General features: G+C 37.8%; 3 protein-coding genes across 3 annotated transcripts; all 3 read right to left on the bottom strand.

Moving 5' to 3' along the window:
- Positions 1 to 2130: 2130 nt before the first annotated feature.
- LOC6639354 lies at positions 2131 to 7149 on the bottom strand. The gene is made up of 2 exons (XM_023179857.1): positions 6031 to 7149; positions 2131 to 2322 (listed from the first exon to the last, which is right to left on the bottom strand). The coding sequence occupies exons 1-2, from the start codon at positions 7147 to 7149 to the stop codon at positions 2131 to 2133; spliced, it is 1311 nt and encodes a 436-aa protein (XP_023035625.1).
- A 1142-nt stretch (positions 7150 to 8291) lies between these two features.
- Positions 8292 to 21321, bottom strand: LOC6639357 (peroxisome biogenesis factor 1). The gene is made up of 9 exons (XM_047011991.1): positions 21111 to 21321; positions 20745 to 20871; positions 20466 to 20569; positions 19829 to 19943; positions 18149 to 19765; positions 17889 to 18085; positions 17206 to 17829; positions 8634 to 8737; positions 8292 to 8550 (listed from the first exon to the last, which is right to left on the bottom strand). Exons 1-9 carry the CDS (start codon positions 21201 to 21203, stop codon positions 8481 to 8483), a joined length of 3051 nt encoding a protein of 1016 aa, XP_046867947.1. The 5' UTR covers positions 21204 to 21321; the 3' UTR covers positions 8292 to 8480.
- LOC6639356 (fibroblast growth factor receptor homolog 2) lies at positions 8897 to 12829 on the bottom strand. The gene is made up of 2 exons (XM_002061682.3): positions 9975 to 12829; positions 8897 to 9515 (listed from the first exon to the last, which is right to left on the bottom strand). The coding sequence occupies exons 1-2, from the start codon at positions 12633 to 12635 to the stop codon at positions 8928 to 8930; spliced, it is 3249 nt and encodes a 1082-aa protein (XP_002061718.1). The 5' UTR covers positions 12636 to 12829; the 3' UTR covers positions 8897 to 8927.
- Positions 21322 to 22252: the final 931 nt, after the last annotated feature.

Below are 22252 nucleotides of genomic sequence, written 5' to 3'. Positions count from 1 at the left end.
TCAGCCCAAGGCAACCCTCCCAGCCGAAAGCCCTTTAACCACACCCATACCATCATCATCAGCATCATCGTCGTCGTCCATCGCCCCCTCATCATACAACGTCGCCCACATAGTCCTAAGGGCAAGTGGCGAAGGCAAAAAAAAAGCAATAAAACGCTCAGCACACACACACACATAACAAAAGTGTGGCAAGGAGGCAAGAAATATCGACAATGCCACAGCAAATTCGTTGCAAATCAAAACAAATTCCTAAAGCTGCATAGTAAAAAAACAAAAAGCACAAAAAAAAACACATTCAATACATTTTATGAAGAGAACGACTTATGCGAAACCCATTAACAATTTTTGTTCCGTTTCCCTAGTCCTTTCTCGGGATACTTTTCGATTTGATGGACTGAATCCTTGGTTTTCTACGACTTTTATTGTTTAACTATATAAAACATTGTAAGAATAAATTTGGGTAAACATTTCCAACTATTTTTGATGACTTTAAGCGGAGGATCCACCACTTGGTGGACATATAGGAAGAGAGTTTTTTTTATGAAAAATTCGAAAACAAAACGTTCTATGCCATCCTTGAAGAAAAGAGGACTCCTGTTTAGTTGTATTCTAGTTACTAGAGTTATTGAACGAATATACCCCTAGTTATTTGATACCCTTTTAGAAAGGAGAGCATAGCCAAATTCTGCCTGCTGCAATAACGCAAAATTTACACTCCTCTCTGTCCCCCTCGTTTGATGCCCACACAACAACAAGAACAACAACAGCAACTATAACAATATCAACTGAATAGAATGGAAACCAGTGAAGAAAACCTCTGCCCATCATTCGCTACCACCATCCGCTATGGCATTCCATAACAATTTATGCAATCAGTTGGACAACAACAACAACAACAACGAAGGAAAAAAAGGAACACCACACACACAACACACACACACCGTGAAACACACACAAAAGGAAGAAAGGAAACTGGTTGGTGTCCATGCGGCTGTACTCTTAATCCTTTTGAATATTTTTGACACGTGCGCTGCAATTATTTTATTATGCCCGCTCACCAGAAGGCCGCCATCCAACCCTCTGGGGTCTGGGGTTCGGGGTTTTCGGTTATGGGTCTGAAGTGCAACGGCGACAACATCGAGCATTGATGCCACGCCCACAATTTGATGGTGACAATGGACCGGCAATTGATGCAATTCATTGAAATTTTTTTGCCAAATGTTTAGACGAAAATTGCATTAAGTTCTCTAAGGCTTTTGTCCTCATTGAATAACTGAATGACTGGGTGACTGACTGACGGACTGAATTGACTGAACTGTGTGTAGAATAGGTTACCCAAACAATTGGCCATAATTTTCTCGCGGTTGCATTGAACCAAAAATTTCATCAGTACAAATGTTTTTTTTTTCTTTTGCTTTTTTCATTATTTTTAAATACTTACTGCCTAAAATGTATATATATACATATATAGGCGTTTATTTATGTATATTTTAATAATGATGCCATTTGTTTGGCCATAGAATTGTCGACGCGTGTGTATGGCTCTGTCTTTCTCGCTCTCTCTCTATGTGTGTGTGTGTTGGCAATAAAATTTGGCTTTGGCACATAATTCAAATTGTTAATCGCGTTTAATGGCGGGCATTTATCAATATTTCCAACAACAACAAAAATATATATATATACGTATACGTAAAACCAAAAACCAATGAAAAAAAAAACTCAACATGCAAATTTTATGGTAGAAATTGTAACTGTGGCAAAGAGGACGAGGAATGGGGCAAGCAGGATGCCACAAAATGGCGTCTAATATGAAGAGGGTCGGGGGTGGTATAATGGGGGGCTGCTGCTGGTTCAGCTGGTGGTGGATGTCGTTGGAGGTCGTCGGAAATAAAAGCGCAATGGTCAGCTGCAGTTGGCAAGAAGAAAAAAGGAAAAATAACTACGCCCTCCCCCCGAACGGCCCCCGCATTGAAAGCACCCTTAGCATTCGTATGAAATTTGCCCGCCCCCAATTTGCTTTTCTCTTTTGCGCTTGTGTTGTTTCTTTTTTTTTCTATTTCATTTCGTTTTGTCGCTTTTTTTTTTGTTGGTTTTAATGCGCACCATTGTGTCAAGATAAAGAAACGGAAATTAGCACGATAGCAGGAAGTTGCCAGCGTTGTCGACGTTCTTGTTCTTGTACTCAAGAGTCACAACGACAAGGACCAGGACAAGAACACGGCTGAAGGATGGAGGATGGAGGATGGAGGATGGTGGAGACAACACCAAGAACAAAAATTCTTCCTTTACCTTAAGTCGAAAGGTTGCTGTTGCTGTGATACCCTGTAATCATTTTACAGACTAAACAAGTTCAGAACAAAAAAAAAATCCTTAATCCCTAAGATATTTTCCATATGATTCGATTGACATGGCAGTAAAATGGTAAATCTCTGCCCCCTAATAAAAAGAAATTTCGAAATAGATTCTTCCATTTCTCACGCCTAAGACTTAGTAGGAGACACATGAATATCCTTTAGTTCATCTATTCATTGATTTGCTTATACCTTTTCAAACTACGGAATATGCACAGGGTATGAGAACGATAAAAAGGCAAAACCAAGACAACAAACAACAGGCCCCAAGATTGTCGAAGGAGTGACGGGTCGAAGTTGGACAGCCACAAATAATAATGAAAACGGAAATGAAATACAATACCCAGGAATACCAGAGAGCAAAAAGCAATGAATGTGCACATTGGTCCTTCCCACAGCCCCTCGCTCTTTATGTTGTCCTTTTTGCACTAATATGCGGGGGGCAGAGGACGGATGATGGTAGAAAGTAAGTCTCTTAGCCACTCTTCCTCTCTATCTTTTCCACATGATGGCTAATTGAAAATCTAAGAAACAGTTTTTCTTCTCTCACTATCTCTTTCTCTCTCTCTCTCTCTCTTTTAAATGCGAATTTCTAGTTTTTTTTTTCTAGGTTTTTTAATCTCTCTTCTTTTTAATTTCCAAGTCCAAGTCCTCGGCCCCTTCCCGTTAAAACAACAATCAAAAATTAATAAGCCTTGAAGTATGCAACAAATTTTTTTTATATCATCTCCCTTTTTTTCTTGCTCCTTTTCTTTTTTGACAATTTTCATTTAGAGGACTTTTGTGAATTGGTTTTTTTCCTAGGTTTTTTTTTTTGTATAAACCACACACAAATTAGAGGCAAACAACAAGAGCAACAAAAAAGCGCTGATTGTCGCCTATTCTTGCAAAGTTCTTTCGTTTTCATTTTTGTGTGTGTTTTTTTTTCGTCGTTTATTTTTTTTATTTTTGGTCTGTTGGTGTGCGGCACGCAAAGTCAATTAGGCAAAGCGACGCAGGCAAAGAGAATGAAAACAATTCGCATTTAAATTTGGCGCATTCTTAGGACAAATTTTCTACATTTGGTGCCATATTTTTTTTTTTTTTTTGTTCGCTTGGAGTTGGGGAAGGTTAGGTGTTTGGGGATGCTTGAGGTAGGGGAGGGGGAGGGTGAGGGTGAGGTAGGGGAAACTGGGTGCTGTAAAATACGTGCATATTATTGCGCTTATCTGGCAACAAACACGCCGCCCCGGTCTCCATTCAACGGCCTCGTTTTGCCTTGACGTTGATTTCGCTTTTCATTTTTGTCAAGGAACTGGAACTAAGCATCCGTCTATACATCTGTGTCTATGTGTGTGTGTGAGTGAATAAAACTGTATTGTGCATTTGTTTTTATGCGTATGCCACTCCTTTAAAACCCCTCTGTCCCTTTCTCACTCTCTATCTATGTCTCTGTCTCTTTCTCTAAGCAAGACATCCTTCCTTAAACGTTTCTTGTCTGCCAAATGTTTCTATAGGCTATATGATTGTATGGTCCCAGTGTTTGAGTGCTCCAATCTGTGTGTGTGTGTGTGTGTGTATGTGTATGTGTATGTGTGTGTGGTTTGGTGTCCCTGTGTGTGGTTTTATGTGTGTATTGCTGGCATAATAGACACATTTAATTTTACTATTATGCCTTTTTGTTGTCATCGCATTCGCATAATAAACCGTTTCGGTTTTCAACTTGTTTTTGGTGTATACTTTTGCCTACTTCCTCATCATCCTTCCCCTCCCCCTCCCTCCCACTCACACACTCTCTCTATCTATCGCCTTTTCTTCTAAAAAGGCTCACACTTCCATTTTGTTTTGCCTTATTTGCCAGTCATTTTATTTGATTTTCATTTGAAAAGATGTTATGTGGGTGTTTATTTCTCTGTGAAGAGAAATTAGAGATGGTCGAATGGCCTAACATAATAATATTAAATGATTTCTATACAAATTTTTACATAGATTTAAAAACATTTTGTTGAATTCTTTCTCCTTAGAACTATTGTATAGATTGATAGGATAGTAAAACTTGAAGGGTTTTTTTTTGTCTATTTCTTTGGTTTGTCAGTTTAAACTAAAACATGTATGAAATAGACCACATGTGTTCAATGACTAGTTTTGAATAAGTAGATTAAAACACCCTCGAAATAACAAAAAAAAAAATGATTTACATATAACTTAGAAGTAAGAATAATGAGTAAATTTGCCCTCAAAAGTATGCTATAGGCTTGCGAATACTATTAATATTGTAAATACTATTAATTAATGTATGGCGAGACCTCTTGCGAGCCAAAGGACCATCCACAGGCTGAAGAGAAGGCAGTATCTGACAATGATACGCTAAGTTGTTGACTTGTATACCTATATAAACATACCCCTAAAAATATAGAGTAATGTACATATATAAATAAGACTAAAATTTACACTGTTAGAAATAACTGTTTGGCGTTTATATTATGTTAAGTAAAAAGCTTTGTTAAGATCATTTGTGAATCGATTCCTTGCTAAAATACACATATTGCAAAAAAAAAAAAAAAAAAAAAAAAAAAAAAAAAAAAATTAATTAATGTAGTTTTTCCATTCATATTTGAGATGCCTTTATTAAAAATATACTTTTGTTATACAAAATATTTTTATTTATTTATTTGGCATTAGTAAAAAGCAACCAAACTAATTTTGTTGCTTAATAAAATCAGAATAAGTCATGCAATTTTCGAATTATTTCAATTCATGCATCTTAAATAAATGTTTTACTTGGAAAAAGGTTTTAGCAGACTTCACTACGATTGAACATTTACTTTAGAAAGCTTTTTCAAATAATAATTATTAATTTTTAAAGGTGTATACATTTTTAAATCGTTTAAATAATGATTTTACTTTTGAAATATATATCTTGTCACTCATCTCTATGACGAGAATCTCCTGGGGAAAGGTGAATGACAAACAAGGATACGTGTTTGTCTCCATTGCTGCAATCGATAAGGCTATTGGTTGTTTGTCGGGGGCGGAGAAAGGACACAGGTGAGTGAGCGTTTTAATTTAGCCAATTAAGAGGCATTTTGCATATATTAGTGTTTACTAGTTTGTCTTAATGTCTGTCGTCTCTGTGCTCTATGAACACATCTTTAATGGCGCTGGCCATGAATTGATGTGGCTGCTGCCAAGGACTAATCACGACATGCAAATGAAATTTCAATCCCTTCCCTTCATTGCCACTTCCACCACGTGGCAATAAGAGGTGTGAGGGAAATCTTGTCAAAGGTACAGGTTGGGATATTTCTGGTGGTTGTTTGGCCTCGTAGAGTTCGCTTAGAGTCACGGGAATCGAAGGTGAAGGGAAATGATGGACGAATTGATTAAGACCCTTTGTTATATGTCGCAAAGAGCTACCGAGATGATAGCCAAAATTTGCCTGATGGTCGTCTGCTTGTATTAGATAAAGACGTATTAGTATGGGCATAGTTGTTGTTGCTGTTGTTGTTGCTTTTGCTGTGGACAATAATTGAATTTCATAGCTTATATTAAACGATCTATGATTAAGACGTCGCTGACTTGCAATGAGACGACGTTGCAACATTTGCAAATTATTCCGTTGTGTTTGCAACAATTGTTGATCCATTAGATTTATCAAATCGGTATTAAAAACTTCCTCAAAAGTCTCCAAACGACTCACACTTAACTGATTAATCTTTATATCCATGTTAAAGACTCTCGTCAATGGCTTTGTGTATACATTGATTAGTTGATCCAGTCGATAGAGTAATGAACGATAAATGGGATCACGTAGATTAGATGTTCCCATGCTAAACATATTCGGTTGATCCAAACGATTATCATTCAAAGCTCGACTCATATTCTCGCATAACTGACGATAATTTTCGGCTATAATGCGATGTGCAATCAACGAGGGCGTATCTGAGGAAACATTCAACTCATTTTCTATGAGTTTGTTTAGATTATCCAATTCTAAATGCATCAAACTTCGGATTTGTTCTAAGCTAATGTTGGTGGCCCTATAGGGCTTGCCTCCAGTGGTTATCAGACGAGGTTGTATTATATCCATTGATCGTTGATTAGTCACAAGATCTTTCCATTCCAAAAGTCGTACAATTTGTTGTAGATTATAAATGAAATTCTGCGAGCTTTTCGCTTCGTTTCCCATTCGTCTACGGATTTTGTCCTTATAGAGTTGCTCATCGCTAGGACCACGAAATGCCATCATACGATCACCATCTATAATTGTATTATCCTCGTTAGTCTCATCTTGTTGATCCATCAGAAGTTGATTGATTATTAGATTCCAATGAGCATTCAAATCCACATCTAATCCTAAATGAGCCATCTCTTTCTTGGCCTCAATCACAATTGGTTCGGCTGGCAAGAGTTCGGATTCCGAGTCCTTTAAAGTTGACTGAGTGTAGCCCATAAAGCTGGCCAAGATCTCCTTCCAAGTGCGCTTCGTGGAGATCTTCACTGGCGCCAATTGTTGCCAACTTGTCAATTGAGCAGCCAGTATAATATCCCTTTCGAAATATAATTGTGGTAGAATCTCATATGGAGCAGGTAAACGCATCATTTTGCAATCCTCTCGCTCCTTAATGGCCATTTGCAGAGCATTCACAAAAAGCACTGGATGAAAGTATATTCTAGCATAGCAGGCATTATGCTTAAATATTGTCCAATCTCTGGCAAAGACCAGAAACCGATAGACACCCGAAAGCTGTTTTGGTACCTTTGCATCCAATTGACTGAAAATGCTAAATGGCCTTGGCATTTCCTGCTGATGAACCATTGCTATAAAATCACTTAAAAGTGGCCAAGTTCCCTGGAAAATAAACCGTTGTGAATTCAGCTTAAAATGGGTTTCATTTATATATACACCTCTTGATAATCGCTTGGCTCCTCCTTCAATTGGCTACCCAATTCAAACAGTTGCCCCTGCAGCAGAGGTTTGTGTACTTGCAACAACAGATCCAGAAGAAAACGTTGTCGCATTTGCCATTCCATGGTCACCACATCAATGTTACTGCCATTAGCTTGGGTGGGTGTTGCCCACCAACGTGGACGAACATTCCAACCGGATTGGGAACAGGCCAGCAGACAAGAGATTACCACAAATAACAAAAGTTGCTGCATTCTCAACTGATACTGATTTGTCGCATGGCAAGTCATCTCGTATTTATAGATTATTTAGTCCCATGGTCCCTTATCAAGTGTATTGACTCGGGCTAATCTTTTGTCTGGGGTATTCAGAATATAAATTGATCAGATGTCTACTTCAGGTATATATCAGTTACATTTTGTGCCAATGATCAGTGTTGAGAGTATTTAATATCTTTTGTTGTGATGGGTCTATGATGTAGCTGTGAAATTATACATTGCCCCCTTAAGTATGCCATAAGCAGTTCGCTTTTTAAACCACATACACAAATTTTTGGAATAATCTGTGGCTATAGTATAAACCTCGAAGCAAATATTGTATATAAACAATTTTTAATTTACAGGGCATAGGAAGAGCTACAAATTTATCGAAATTCTAGCTTATTACAAACTTTAAGGGGTAATGATCCACCATAGTTCTAGATCCGCCTTTATTACATATTTATAGGTAAATTTTAAAAAATGTTTAAAACTTGAAGAAAAAAACAAAATTTCGACATAATATTTGGCTTAAATTTTCTATTGTTGTTGCCAATAACAAAAATTGATATTCATGACATCAAAAAATTTCTCGATTTTTGAAAATTGTCCAAAAATAAAGTGAACTTTGCAAAATTGAGGTAAACAAAAAGTTTAAACGATTTCCTGAAACTTTAACTTACCAGATTTGAGTTGATTAAATTGAAAATAACTCCACATATAATATATATGTAAATATCTTACGTTTTTAAAAACCAGAAGAGAGTCATGAGATTTCTAATTTCAAAAAATATATCCTTAATAAATTCGCATTTATTATCTCCAACAAAATGTAAAAAAAGAGAAACAAAAGAGAAAAAAAAACCCTGGACACATCACATTTTTCGTTGTCTTGCTCCAATAACCAATTTGTTTTTTTTTTTTAAGATATTAATTATTTAAAAGATACTAGCTACATAATTCTAGTTTAGACAGATTTTGTCTTCATGCCAATGTGGCCCGTTTGGCCACAAAGTCTCTGGAGCTCTTCTCCTTGTTGGTGAAGCGTGCATAACTATTTTACAAAGAGAGGGGGAAAAAACAACAAAATTTTAAAAAAGATTCTCGCCGAAAAGGCTATTTAGATGGATGACTCACGTTTTCTGATATTTGGCCACATCGGAGGCACTTAGCGATGGCCGGGTCGTTTGAAAGGATTCGATGAGATGTTTTTGCTTCACTAAAATTCTCTTTGGCAGTTTCTGTTGATCGATGATGATGACAACGACGAGAGGGTAAAAGAATTCAATTTTCATTAAAGTTATTTTTCAGAAATTTACATATTTGGAAGTTCTTGCGGGCCCTAACAGAACAATTTAAAAAAAAAAATACTAAACAAAAAAAAAGGAATTATATATATATATATTTTTTATAACCGACATTTATGTTTAACTATTTAAACTTATAGGTGGTGGTACATGGATGTTTAAGCGGGGAAGTCTCTTGGTATGTATCCGTATCGGAGCCATAATCTTCATCGCCCGATGATGGCGGCGTTTCCAGCATGGGCATGGAGAGATCCAAGTAAGCATCATTGGGATTACTGCTAGCCTGTTGCAGTATGCCATCGAAACTCTCCACCAGTTCGGCGAATGTGGGACGGGCGCAGGATTCAAAGTGCCAGCATTGTCGCATCACAACATAAATATTGAGTGAACATTTCGCTGGCTTCTCCATTCGCTGACCTGTGATCAGATAGCTATAGAGCTCTTCGGCGGACATAATGTTCGGATATGGCTGATTGCCATATGTCATTATCTCCCATAACAGAACACCATAGCTCCAAACATCGGTTTGTGAATCATATTTCTTTTCCTGCAACGATTCGGGAGCCATCCATTTGATGGGCAAACGTCCATTGGTATTCTTTCGATAATATTCCGTATCCTGTATATCACGGGCCAGTCCAAAGTCGGCGATTTTCATTACATAACCATCGCTAACTAATACATTACGCGCAGCCAGATCACGATGTATGCACTGGGAATATAGTTGATTGTTTTAAAGTTAACCTCAAATTCAAGAATGTTTCGACGTGTTTTTGGCAAAAGTTCAAGAAAAAATCCATCATAAACGAAGAATTTTGAAATCATGAAGATACATTTTTAGACCGAAGTAATATTTTCGAAACAAAGTTTTATATTTCATATACGACATTTTGGAAGTCGAATTTCAAGTATTTCCAACAGAGATTTATTTTAAAAACCCCTTGAGAGATAAAGAGATACAATTAATTTTTGTTCGAATGCAAATTGTTATCAATCAATAATCTTTTTCGATATTTAAAGAAATTGAAAAATCGATGCCATGTTTTCGCCTAAAGATTTCAACCATTTTCTCTAGTTTTTCAGCTAATGAATTAGATTACAAGTTTAGATGTTTCCTCTTGACTTTTTGGCCAAAAACTAATAACTAAAGATGTCTAAGAAGTAAACATACCCGTCGCGAGGCCAAGTATTCCATGCCTCTGGCTATTTGAAAGGCAAACATGGTTAGCTCCTTTTCGCCCAATTGCTGTTGCGGTGTCATCAGGAGTTTATCATCTAAATAGCCATCACTATCGCTGCGCCGCTGCATGGGAGCACCAGGACGATTCTGTTTAAGGAAATCTTTCAGATTGCCATGCGGAGCGTATTCAACAATGACCCAAAGTGGGCCACCTTGACTACAGCAGCCGAGCAGATTGATGATATTGATGTGCTTGCCAATCATTTTCATGACCTCCATTTCGCGAACCAAGCTGGCCATATCGGCATCCGTGTGCTCTTCCTTGACCATTTTAACGGCCACAATGGTTTCAGCTGAAATGGGACTGCGTGGCAGGCCATCCGCTTCGGCCATGACCACTCGTCCGAAGGCTCCCTCTCCCAAAATTGAGCCCAGCGAGAGCTGTTGTCGTGGTATCTCCCAATTGGAGTCCAATGGGAATTCATATTCGTTAAATGCCTGCGAGGGATCGGCACAACCCGATCCCGTGGTCGAGAATGTGGTGCGTTGCTTCTCAATCTTGATCACAGGCATCTGAAGATCACCAGCCGAACAGGAATTACCCTCGGCGCTATCGGGGCGATAGATAATGACCTTTTTGGTCCACTGATGGACCGTTTCGATGCGATGTTTAAGTAATTTCTCGCGACGCAATCGTCTCAGCATATAGACAATCAGAAGACTGCCTATGAGAAAGAACGTCAATATGATCAGAATGGCCACAGCAAAGCCCGGAGTTAGGGAACGCCGCACCGTATAGATACTGGGCGGTCGTTCGGTGACACGCAAATAAAAGCTGGCATTTTTAGTACCCAGCGAATTGGAGGCCATGCATGTATACCAGCCCTCATCCTCTAGGCTTATATGCCGCAATGTGATATTGTACATGCCATTCGAATGTTCCGTATCCTGAGTAGTGTTCAATTTGATGGGCACAACATTTGCCTTCGAGTGATTTCCTGGCACAACACGTATCCATTCGACAGTCGGCTGGAGATCGGAGAAAACGGAGCAAGCAATGGTCGTTGTCTCATTGATATAGGCCGTTTGATTCTGCGGCACTGGCGATATGATCGGCGAGGAACGTACACGTTCAATCACGCACACATTGAACTCGAAGCGTATGCAACCCTTGGTATTGCACACAGTGCAGGTGTATAGGCCATTATCCTCTGTGGTGACATCCTGTATGCGTAGCATCCATTTCTTTTGCAAAATACCACCAAAACGACGATTCAGAGTATTATTATTCCTTGTCCATGAGATGGTGGCTCTACCGGCCACTGGACAACTTAGAGTGATTGTCTGCCCGGCCACATAATGCTGTTGCCGGAGTAATCCCTTACGAAAAACTGGCGGAGATTCATCGTTTGTAGCATCGCCAATGCTATCGCCAGCACTATCATCCGAATCCTCGTCGGCCTCAGTGGTGGTCACTGGAATGGTGGGGGTCGTTGTGGTTGTTGTTGTCGTGCTGCTGGTAATTAAAGCTGAACTAACTTCCATGTAGGCAGCACCCACAGTATTGCCCACTGGATTCTCTGCTATGCATATATACCAGCCTTCATCCTCGTCCAGGACATTGCCGAGACTCAGCAAATGCGGATGATCTCGTATGGTGGGCATTTGCTCTACATTTTTATTCACTTCCATGGGGTGATTGGTTAATTGTTCAATTAACTGATTGATATCCACTATATGCGGCTTCACATGACGCCATGTGATCTTTGTCTCCAATTTGGAGTCCTCTAGATCACAATGGAAATTGACATTTTCGCCCGGCGCTGTGGTTACATTCTTTGGCAAGCCCTCTTTCAATTGGGGAGGTAAATGAGTGCGTGTAATGACCTCCAGGTGGCTGGGTTTACTTTCAATGCATCCATAAGTATTGCACATGCGGCACGAATAGTTGCCACTATCCTCCACTTGCAATTGGGTCACATTCAGTGACCATTTCAACTTTTTTATGCGTCCTCGTCCGCCCGAGACGACAATGGGGTTATCATTGTGCAGCCATGTGATATTCAATGGTTGCCTCTCATCATTTGTATTCGGTTGACAAGTGAATTGATAGAAACTATCAGCTGGACGTTGCACAACTTGTGGCAAATCTTCTGCTAGACGAGGTAATCTTTGTGTTTGATTTGCGTTCAATAGACGAAAATCTAATTGTTCCACCGATTCCTTTTCTGCCTCCTCCTCCTCCTGCTCCTCTTCCTCCTGTTTGTCATGTAGAATTTTATCGATGCTGGCAATATCATTATCCAGAGTTTCAGCCTCTTGATGGCCAACAATTAATGTGATATTTGACCAATTATTTTGACCATCCAAACAACTGTAGTTACCCGATTGTTCGGGTTGTATGCGATTCAAACGTAAGAAAGGATATTCATGCTGTAATTTATCTTGGTAATACCATTTACGTTGTGGACGAAAGCATTTCAATGTTATATCCACATCGCTGGGCACTCGTCTGCTGCTTGTTTGTTGTCGACGCAGGGCAAAGACATCGATTAAGCAACGATGCTGCTTGTAATCACATTCATCTGTGGGGGCTGCCAACAACAGATTGAAGATGCTGCTCAAGCAGGCGATGATCAGCAATTTTTGCATGTTTTTTTCTTTGAGTGGTAGAACTTCAGTTGTTTGTTTGTATGAAATGTTTCTTTTAGCCAAATATTTTCTTGCTCTGTCTCTCTCGCATTCACCTTTTCACTATTTCTTGCAGTCTCCCATTTTATTTATTTATTATTATTGTTTAATATTTTATTACCAACAGCAGTCACCTTCTATAGAAAACACAAAAAAAAAAAAAAAAACACTGAAGATTATGTGCACTGCTTTGGTAATGAGGCCCGCCGACGTGGTTGGAGCTCACAATTGCCGGACACACACACACACACACCCGAGTCTCTTTTCCTCCTCCTCCTCTTCCTTCTCTGTCACTCTTCTTTTTTTCTATTATAACTTGTCTATATACGATATTTTCGCCATGTGCATATATCGTAAGTTGATTTCATTCAACAAAAAACCAAACCGAAACAAAAACTAAACGAACTAATGTCACAATGTTAAGAGACTAAAATTGCATTTCACCTTAACTTTTCATTTAAACTGCTTTGCCTATAAACAATTCTTTATATATGTACATATATAGAAGGTGTCAAGATTCACCATTACTAAGTGAGAAATACCCAAATGATGCCATAATTAGTTGAAGATTTCATCCAGGTCGAAGTCTCAAATACCCTTGGGACTCAATTTCCCATTAATCTACATTTGATTGAAAATAATTCGAAAATGGGGGTAACTGAAACAGTCAATCAATCAATCAAAAATCATTTTGGTTAAGTTAGTTCCCAATATAGTCAAACAATTTTGGTTGTCATCCAATCGCTGCAATGTAACATTGGAGCATAATTGTTACAAAAATGCAGAAAATAAAAGAAACGAACTAAACTAACGAACTAAACCAACAGAAATCTAAATCTTGAGTAACTTTTTCATTAAGGTTACTCTCTCATTCTTTCCAACATGTTTTGAGATTCTTTAACAAAAACTTCAACATTATCATGTGATTGTAAATAAATCAATCTTAGCCTTAGCCTTATTTATTACTATAATGACTTGTATTGTTAATGTCGCTACATATAGAGCTTTTCTAATTGACTTAACGAAAATGTTCAGTTCTCAGTGGAATGCAAACGATGACGAATTATTCATACAATAATCTCCTATAGTTCATTAAAAAATTTGAACAATTCAATCGTTTGTAAGACATATATATATGCTTATTCAAGCTTACATAATCATATAGTCCGAGTAATCTTATCATCGACTTTTATTTGAAAAACGGAAGTTTCAATAGTTACAATTATAGTAATTCAACTGACAGTTAGGAAGACGATAATGGAATGTCTTGTAAAGCCAGAAACTTTAGATGTTGGCCTGTTCTCGTTTCCGAATCTAACGTTAAATGATTTTGAGGTGATTCACGTTTCAAGATCGGAATTAGAAATGAAAACGTTTCCGACAACGGAAACAGCCCTGACTATTCTTATGTCTATCTATAACTTTTAATATCGTATCGTTATATTGACTTGTATTTGAATAAATTGAATAAATATTGCTAAAACTTTTGAATAGTCTTGGATAATCCTAAAACACTTTCTTTTGATGTTTGTTTGTGGGGTATAAAAAGCACTTCCAAGTTAATATTTACAAAAAATAAACAATCAGCACTTGCTGTGCTTAACTAAATATTGGTAACAACTATAAACACAACAGTTGGTATATAGTATGTATTCATATTTAGCTGGGAAATCTAGACCGATTAGAAATATTTTACCAATAAATCTAACTAAAAGTTAAGTTAATGATAGAAATATTATTCTAATTTATTAACTGGTAAAAAGTGAAGCCCATTTTAAATGCAAATTCTAACTATTATTGAATGACCTGCTCTCCATTTGGTTACTCTCAATTGCGAAACTTCATTCAACATGTGGACAAGTGGCAATCCTAGTTAAGTCTTAACCACACATGCAATTTAATATCTTTCGGCCTTTTCAAACATATTGAAGACCAGCCAATCTAAAGGCAATTTTAAACCACTGTGCATTAATGAGTTTTATAACAAAACAGTTGCTCATGTTTCGGTTTCGGTTTGGTTATTATTGTTGTTGCTGTTGTGGTTGTTGCTGTTGTTGCGGTTGTACTAGCATTTATTTCTATTGCCGTTGCCATTTTGCTGGTTGCTGTCGCCGTTTTTGCTGTTTGATATATGCACACGCGTCGCAGCTTTTAAGTTATTCAATTCCTTAATTTTTTTTTTTTGTATTTTTGGTTTCTGTCATTTGTTGCCACATATGATGTTTGAAGTATGTATTATATTGTGTTTTTTTTTTTTGTTTTTGTTGTATTTTTTTCTGTGTTATTCTTCACAATTTTGTCCGTCATTCAATATTATTGGCAGCAAAGCGCTAGCTCACACACATGGCCAAAAACGTTTAGCTCACACCTTTGTTTTATTAATTATTATAAACTTATGCGGTTTGCGAATTAATTGTTGTTGTTGTTTTTTGTTTTTTGTCTTTTGCATTAGTAATTGACATTTTCTGTTCTATGGAAATGCAATCAAATTTGAACAGAAAAACTAAAATAGATCGGAAATTGAAGATAACTCTTTTGAAAAACTTTTCATAGAGGTTTTTTGTGAACTTTGTAAAAGAAAATGTTATCAAGATTTTATTTTTAACATTTTGTAAAGATTTCTGTCAACTTTATAAACAAAAAAAGGTCAAGAACAAATTTATTTAAGCCAAGCAAGTTTCACTTTTTTGTTCTATGTCTCAAAATGAAGTCGTTTAGGAAGTTGTCTATAAATAGAACAGTTAATGGTGTCAAGATCAATCAAATCCATTCTTATTTCCAATAGAAACTATAATTATAATTACAAATGTATTTTTGACTTAAATTGTATTTGAATATTTGAGAAAATTCTTTAGAAATATATAATAGGAATTGGAATTGACTTTTTTATTTAAATTTATTAACCCTTTTGAGTTGCTGTTATAGCCATATGATGCATATTGGCATGATATATATGTGATACTATTCTGGAGATGATTAAGATCTATTTCAATATATATTGAGTTTACGTTGGTCTGGACAACTGTCGGGGAGCTTTTTTTTTTTGTTTTGTTCAAGAAGTCTTGATAAATGCGGTTTATCTTTTTATTTGTTGCACTCGAGAATTGAATTTATTTATTTCACAGGCAGAAACATTTCTCTTTTAATTTCTTTTTGTTTTGGCTTTTTGTTGGGCAATTCATGTCAGACGAAATGTGAACATAAATTTCTTTTCTTGCCACTCGAAAATTCTCAATACAAAAACCAAATAAGAGGAGAAAAACCACAAGAAAAAAATAAATAAATAAGAAATCACGTTCTTTGTCTTGTACAAAAAAAAACACAAAAATCGAAATAAAAACATTGTCACAATATTTGGTTGCAGTTGTTAAAATGCTTTTTGTTATTGTTGTTGTTGTTGTTGTTGCTGCTGCTGATTGTCATGTGGCTGAAGGGCGCCTGATGGTTCATATGCATTTCCGCTTGGTTGCCAATTTTTTAATAAGAAAACGACGACACAAAAAGAGAGTGAGATTGCGGGAGGAGTAAGAGCGAGAGAGAGAGATGGTCTTTTTGGGGTAACCACTTCCGTTTGCACTAACCATAAGTTAAAGGAATATAATAATAATAACCAAAAAAAAAACAAAACGAAGAAATCTCTCAACGATCCGACCTAACCGTCCAACCGATTCGCTTGAATGTGCGCACACAACTGAAAAGTAACGATCGATCGGAAACTTTGCTTTTTTTGTTGTCTGTATTTTTCTGGATATCAACATCGACAACGACAACGACAACGGCTATGGTTATGCCCGTGGAGGAGTATAGAGTAAGCCGAGTATCGGATGGGTACTTCAATACGATATTTTGTTGGTTCGGCAATTGAAGTGGCTAGCAAATCACGATCCTGGCCCCGTAGTTGCTGCTGCTTACAGGTAACTCCTACTACAGGTAGATGATAGGTTAGGTAGGTTGGTTGGTTGGTCTTCACCTCCCGCATATTGCAATTGTTGTTGTTGTTGTTCTTTTTACTTTTATTCTAAACATGTTTGCGGTGGCTTCGGTTCTCTTCGAATTCTTTATTGCTTATCACCGGGGGACCCTTCGAAAGTGTGTGTTTGTGTGTGTGTGTGTGTGTGTCGAGTGGTGTTTGCTTGCCGCGCGGTTTAATTTATGCACAAGAGACAAACAACAATAGCAGCAACAATAACAAATAGCAATAACAACAACAACAACATCATTTCCATTGTCTTTTGCAGTACGTGCGCATGCGCGATAATCGCATATCAATAAGGAAATATCCGTTACGTGACTTATATCTAAAAAAGAAAATCCCCAATGGAATCTCGAAACCCAAAAATAAATGAAAGAAAAATTTTTATAGTACACTCTTTTTCTATTATGCACTTGTTGTTTTGCCCCTTAACGATGAGAACCTAGACCCGAAAACGGAAAAACTAACTGTTAAAACAAAATACCAAGAACTTCCAATTGAATATATATATATATGTATATGTATACAATTTCCGGTCTTTACTTCCCCAGCACTTACCTCATGTCCAAATTGTGCTAACGCCTCCTTAACTGCCGCCATATTTGCCGAGGTCAGAACACTTTGTATATCAGCTCCCGTATAATTTTGTGTACGTCCACTAAACCAATCAAAGTCCACACATTCATCTAGATTTAATGTTGAGCTCAATGCCTCAAAGATTCGAACCCGAGCCTGTGCATCGGGTAATGGACATTCAACCAAACGATCAATACGTCCTGAACGCAACAAGGCTGGATCCAGTAGCTCGGGTCTTGAGGTGGCCGCTATAACCGTAACACCTTGCAGCCCTTCGACACCATCTAGTTCGGTGAGCAATTGATTGACTACACGATCTGTCACCCCGGTCGAATCATGACCACGTTTTGGGGCCAAACTATCGAATTCATCGAAGAAGAGTACACAGGGCTTGGCACTGCGGGCACGATTAAATAAATTTCTCACATTCTCCTCACTTTGGCCAATGTATTTGGCCAATAGTTCGGGTCCCTTGACAGAAATTATACGCAGATTCCATGAGGTAGCCAATTGTGAGACCAAATACGTTTTACCAGTACCAGGTGGGCCATAGAGTAAGACGCCGGCTTGATTGCGCAACGGTGAGGCATTAAATATGGTAGGGTACTAGGAAAAAACAATTCAATTGAATAGAGTAAATTTCTTTCATTTTCTGTTAAACTTACCCTTGAGGGCCACATGAGAACCTCTTCGAGTACACCCACGACTAATTCCAAGCCAGGCAACTCCTCCACACGCATTTCATTTGTCTCCTGCTCAGAGCCAGTCTTTTGATTACTTTGTATACCCTGTAGGCAATAGGAATTGGTATGCTCCAAGGATTCAATGAGCTGATCATTGGTAAGCAGAGGATGACTTTTACCTTTGAAATGAAAAGTATTCATTAGCATCATGTAATTTGGTTTTGTTTGAAAGCTCAACTTACTTATCCTGTAGGCATAAAAGATAGCTCGCTCAATAAATTGCACTAGATCACATTTACGATAACCTTCGGTTAAATTTGAAAACTTCACCAAATCCAATTGGCGGCCATTAATGTGACTACAGAGTTCTTTGAGGATTATCTCACGATCGGCACGTTCCAAATTGGGCAGACGGGCAACAGTTTGAAAGACATGTCGTCCTCTGGGCGAACTGAGACGTTTGTTCAACGATTGCAGCTCATTAACGGTGGCAATCACGGCAATGGCATTATTTGTTGTATACTGCATAATTAATTGATGCACTGTATCGGCCATACGATTATAATATTCACCATCCTGGCTAGATTGTTCACCTGCCGCATGGGCGAGTACATCGAGATTTTCAATTACAACAATTGCCGGGGCATGTTGCAGGCAGCTTGTGAATATGTTACGCAAATCCTTTTGTATGGATTCAGTTTTGCGTCCCTTGCTCCTTGATCCATAGAATATATCGAAATAGCAGTAATCCGGTTTGCGGCACAATTGATCTAGTATACGTTCCACGAGAACAGTTTTACCAGTGCCCGCCGCTCCGGTAAGGAGTATATTACACTGACGCATCACAGAATTATCGGCATTAAGGCACAGATTCATGCGTAACTCTTTCACCACATGATCCACAATTCTATCATATTCGGGCAGACGTATGAGATCCTTAACACTAAGGGGAGATGTCAATTGGGGTTGCTCTTTGATTATCTCATTGACGGGACGGACTAAATCGGCAGCATAGATTTTCGATTCCTTCAAGAATTGCGCATCGACCACACAATAACGAAAATGCTCGGGTAGAATGCCCACAGTCACCAGAAGATCATCCTCCAGCCGGACTACCTCCTCCTGATTAAACAACATGGGCCGCTTTTGTGTTCTCTCGATGACAAATCGCTTAAATGCATTCTCAATAATTTTATAGTGAGTTTTTTTATGCGCAAACAGTTCAATCTTTTCAACGAAATTCACCACAATGGTCTTTGGTCGCAGCACAATCCGCTCCAGCTCCTTAATGCCCAGCAATTTCATTAGATTGGCATTTAACTCAATGGATGGATGCAATGTGGCTGGTAAATCCTCTTCCAGTTCTTTACTAATTGAATGTACCCTTACATAGTACTCCTTATCGCTGGCCGTTTTCATGCTATAGAATAGATCCAGGTCCATAAAATCTGGCAAATGCTTGCTATTCACATAGACATCAGATTCCTGAGCCTGTTCCATCCACAGGCCACGCACTACACGAAACTCATAGCTATGCGAACTCTCACGTCGTAAATCCTTCTTCAAACGTTCCATATGATCCTGCCGTTTGTTACGTTGCATTGTATTCTTCACATTGCTCACTGTCGATGAGTGTGTAAGCGGAGCAGGTCTTGTGATCTTGTTGCCATCCACTTCATCTTTAATCTGGACACTTGTCTTACTGCGTGCCAATTTCGATGATATATCCTTATCCGTGGATTCTCCATTAATGCCATTCGAATTGCTGCCATTGGTGAGACCTTTATAAAGATTTGGCGCCACAACCAATTCCGTATTATGATCAACTCTTCCATAGCTTATGTGTGGCTTCAAACGATCTTTTTTAAAGAAATGTAAAATATATTTATTAGTTTGTTAAAATTGTATATTCCATTATTTACCCACTGTCAATGCCACCTGCATGGACTTGTTAATCCATATGATTAGAATCTGTGTGGAATTCACAATACGAGTTTGCTCCAGCATGCTACTCGAGATTTTCTCGCTGCTCAACTCCTGCAAAATAAGAGTATTCAAAATATATATCAAAATAAAAGCTAAAGAAATTTATTTTAGACCCTAAACTAAAGTGGTTTCAAATTGATTTCCCTATAGAAGAGAATTTCTCAATAGAAATATTTAAATTTCACACATGTTTATAGCAAATACTTGTTTTTTTTTTTTTTGTATATTGTATAGAAACATTAAAATATTGGAAAATATCTATATATATATTGATAAATGAGCAATGTTTGTGGTGAGCATCATCAATGGTAAAAATAGCAGCTGATGTGTGACTCTGTTTATGTTTTCATTTCAAAATATTCAATAAATTCCAACTATTCATGAACTATGTATGTATGTCTATCTATATCTGAGACTATCTCGGGTCAATGGCAATGCCGGCGAAACAATGGCCACACGACACACACGCCCGCGCCAAAATGCCAATTTGATATAAAAATAATTTATATATATATAAGTCGGTACTAAAAACAAATTAAATAAACGTCAACTATTTATAGACACTCCACTCACAATGATCTCCCAATCTTTGGCCGAAACGGGTGTAACATGGACGCTGCGCAGATTGAGAACGTCAGCGATGAGCGAACATTTGACCAAATCATTTTCATGCAGACCTACGACAAGAATAAGACATACGAATAGATAAATAAAGAAATTACTATATATACTGATTACATTATACGTAAAGAAAATATATATATACATACATATGTATGTATGTAGATAGGGAGGATTGGCAACAGATGCACATCCGCTTGTTAAGTAACCCCATAATATACATATACTCACCAATCTCCTTGGCTGCCCTGGCATTGATCCCAATTTCGGTGTCTTTGACACCGCCGCCACCCGCATGCGGCGCCCAAGAGGCATAATGGACGCGTCCATTATACTGCAAACTAAGGCAGCCCGTGTCCTATGAAGTATATGTGTATCAGATATCAAATAAGATTAGTTTCTATTCACACATTTATAGTTGGTGGGTGGGTGGTGAGGGCGGTGGGCCTTATCTAATCTATGTAGTCGTAGCAATCTTCTTGGACATTGGGCATTGTGCCACAGGTGGACTTTTGAACTAAGGCTCAGAAACCCACGGCCCGGCCCCGACCCCCCAACCAACCAACAACACTAAAACATAACAAAACAAACACTTACATAGGTTGACACAACTCCGTAGTATTGGTCCGGCAGTAACAAAAAATTATTCTTAATTGGCCGATAAACTACTTTAAATGTACGCTTGAACATTCTTGCTGAGGGCGTGAACCGTTTACATGCAATCGATTCGCTTGCTTTCGCTTTTTAAATCATTTTTAAACTGAAATTTATATTTGGAAACTTGGATTTTGCGCTGATTCTGGCAACATTAAAAGTTCGCCAGAAGTGTTGCCAGATCATTTGACGGTAGAGGGCCATCTGCAAGCAGCTGCTTCAATAGTGGGCAAATACTGGTAAATCTGTGGCGCCACAATTGACCAATTTTAAAACTAGTTTGAATTTATAACTGACAGTGTTATGCTCTTACCTTTACTTTCAATCAAGAAAATAATATTACTTGTTTTTTTTTCTTTGGCTTGTTTATAGTTTATCATTTATTTAAAATAGTTCAAGTGCTCAAAATCGGTGAAAAAAATGTGCCAAAGTTTTACAATATAACAACATATGAATATGTATAAAAAAATCCGGTTGTCTACTCATATACATAGATGCCAGATCTTTGGCGGCCAAGCCCACCATACACAACTGTTAAAATAGTGAAACTAGCTAAAATTTACCAAAAACTTTTCACAAGTGAATTAAACGTCACTTCCAACTGTCATTGACTATTCAGCAAGGGATCCTGTCGTCCTTGCTCAGCAAAACTGGCAAGCCCCCAAGTATGAGGTTAACTTTATATCAAAGGTAGTTTATTACTAGGTTAACGATATATTTTAAATTGAGGTGAAATACATGTGTTTGTTTAAAGTCAATATTTAATTTTAAAAAACTGCCAAACGCCATTCGATCTTCTTGTCTTGTTGGACGCTCTCTACAAAGTCGTTGCGACGGTTTTCCACAAGTCTCTCAGCTTATTGGGGATGATCTGAGTATGGTCTGCCCATCTCATCTTTAGATATCAAAATCCGGCTGTCTTTTATATATACATATGTATATAGATTATATCGTCGTATACCAAAAGCTGGTCTGGCTTCACTTATTAAATTAAATAACACAATAATTTAAAAACTAACAATGTAAGCGTGCTAATTAATTATTTTATTATTATTAAACACACCTCGGACCCTCAGTTTATCTTT

The sequence above is a fragment of the Drosophila willistoni genome (genome assembly GCF_018902025.1).
Source record: "Drosophila willistoni isolate 14030-0811.24 chromosome XR unlocalized genomic scaffold, UCI_dwil_1.1 Seg144, whole genome shotgun sequence".
Classification (NCBI taxonomy): domain Eukaryota; kingdom Metazoa; phylum Arthropoda; class Insecta; order Diptera; family Drosophilidae; genus Drosophila; species Drosophila willistoni.
The sequence above is the reverse complement of the archived record's forward strand: the minus strand, read 5'-3'. Positions and strand labels throughout refer to the sequence as shown.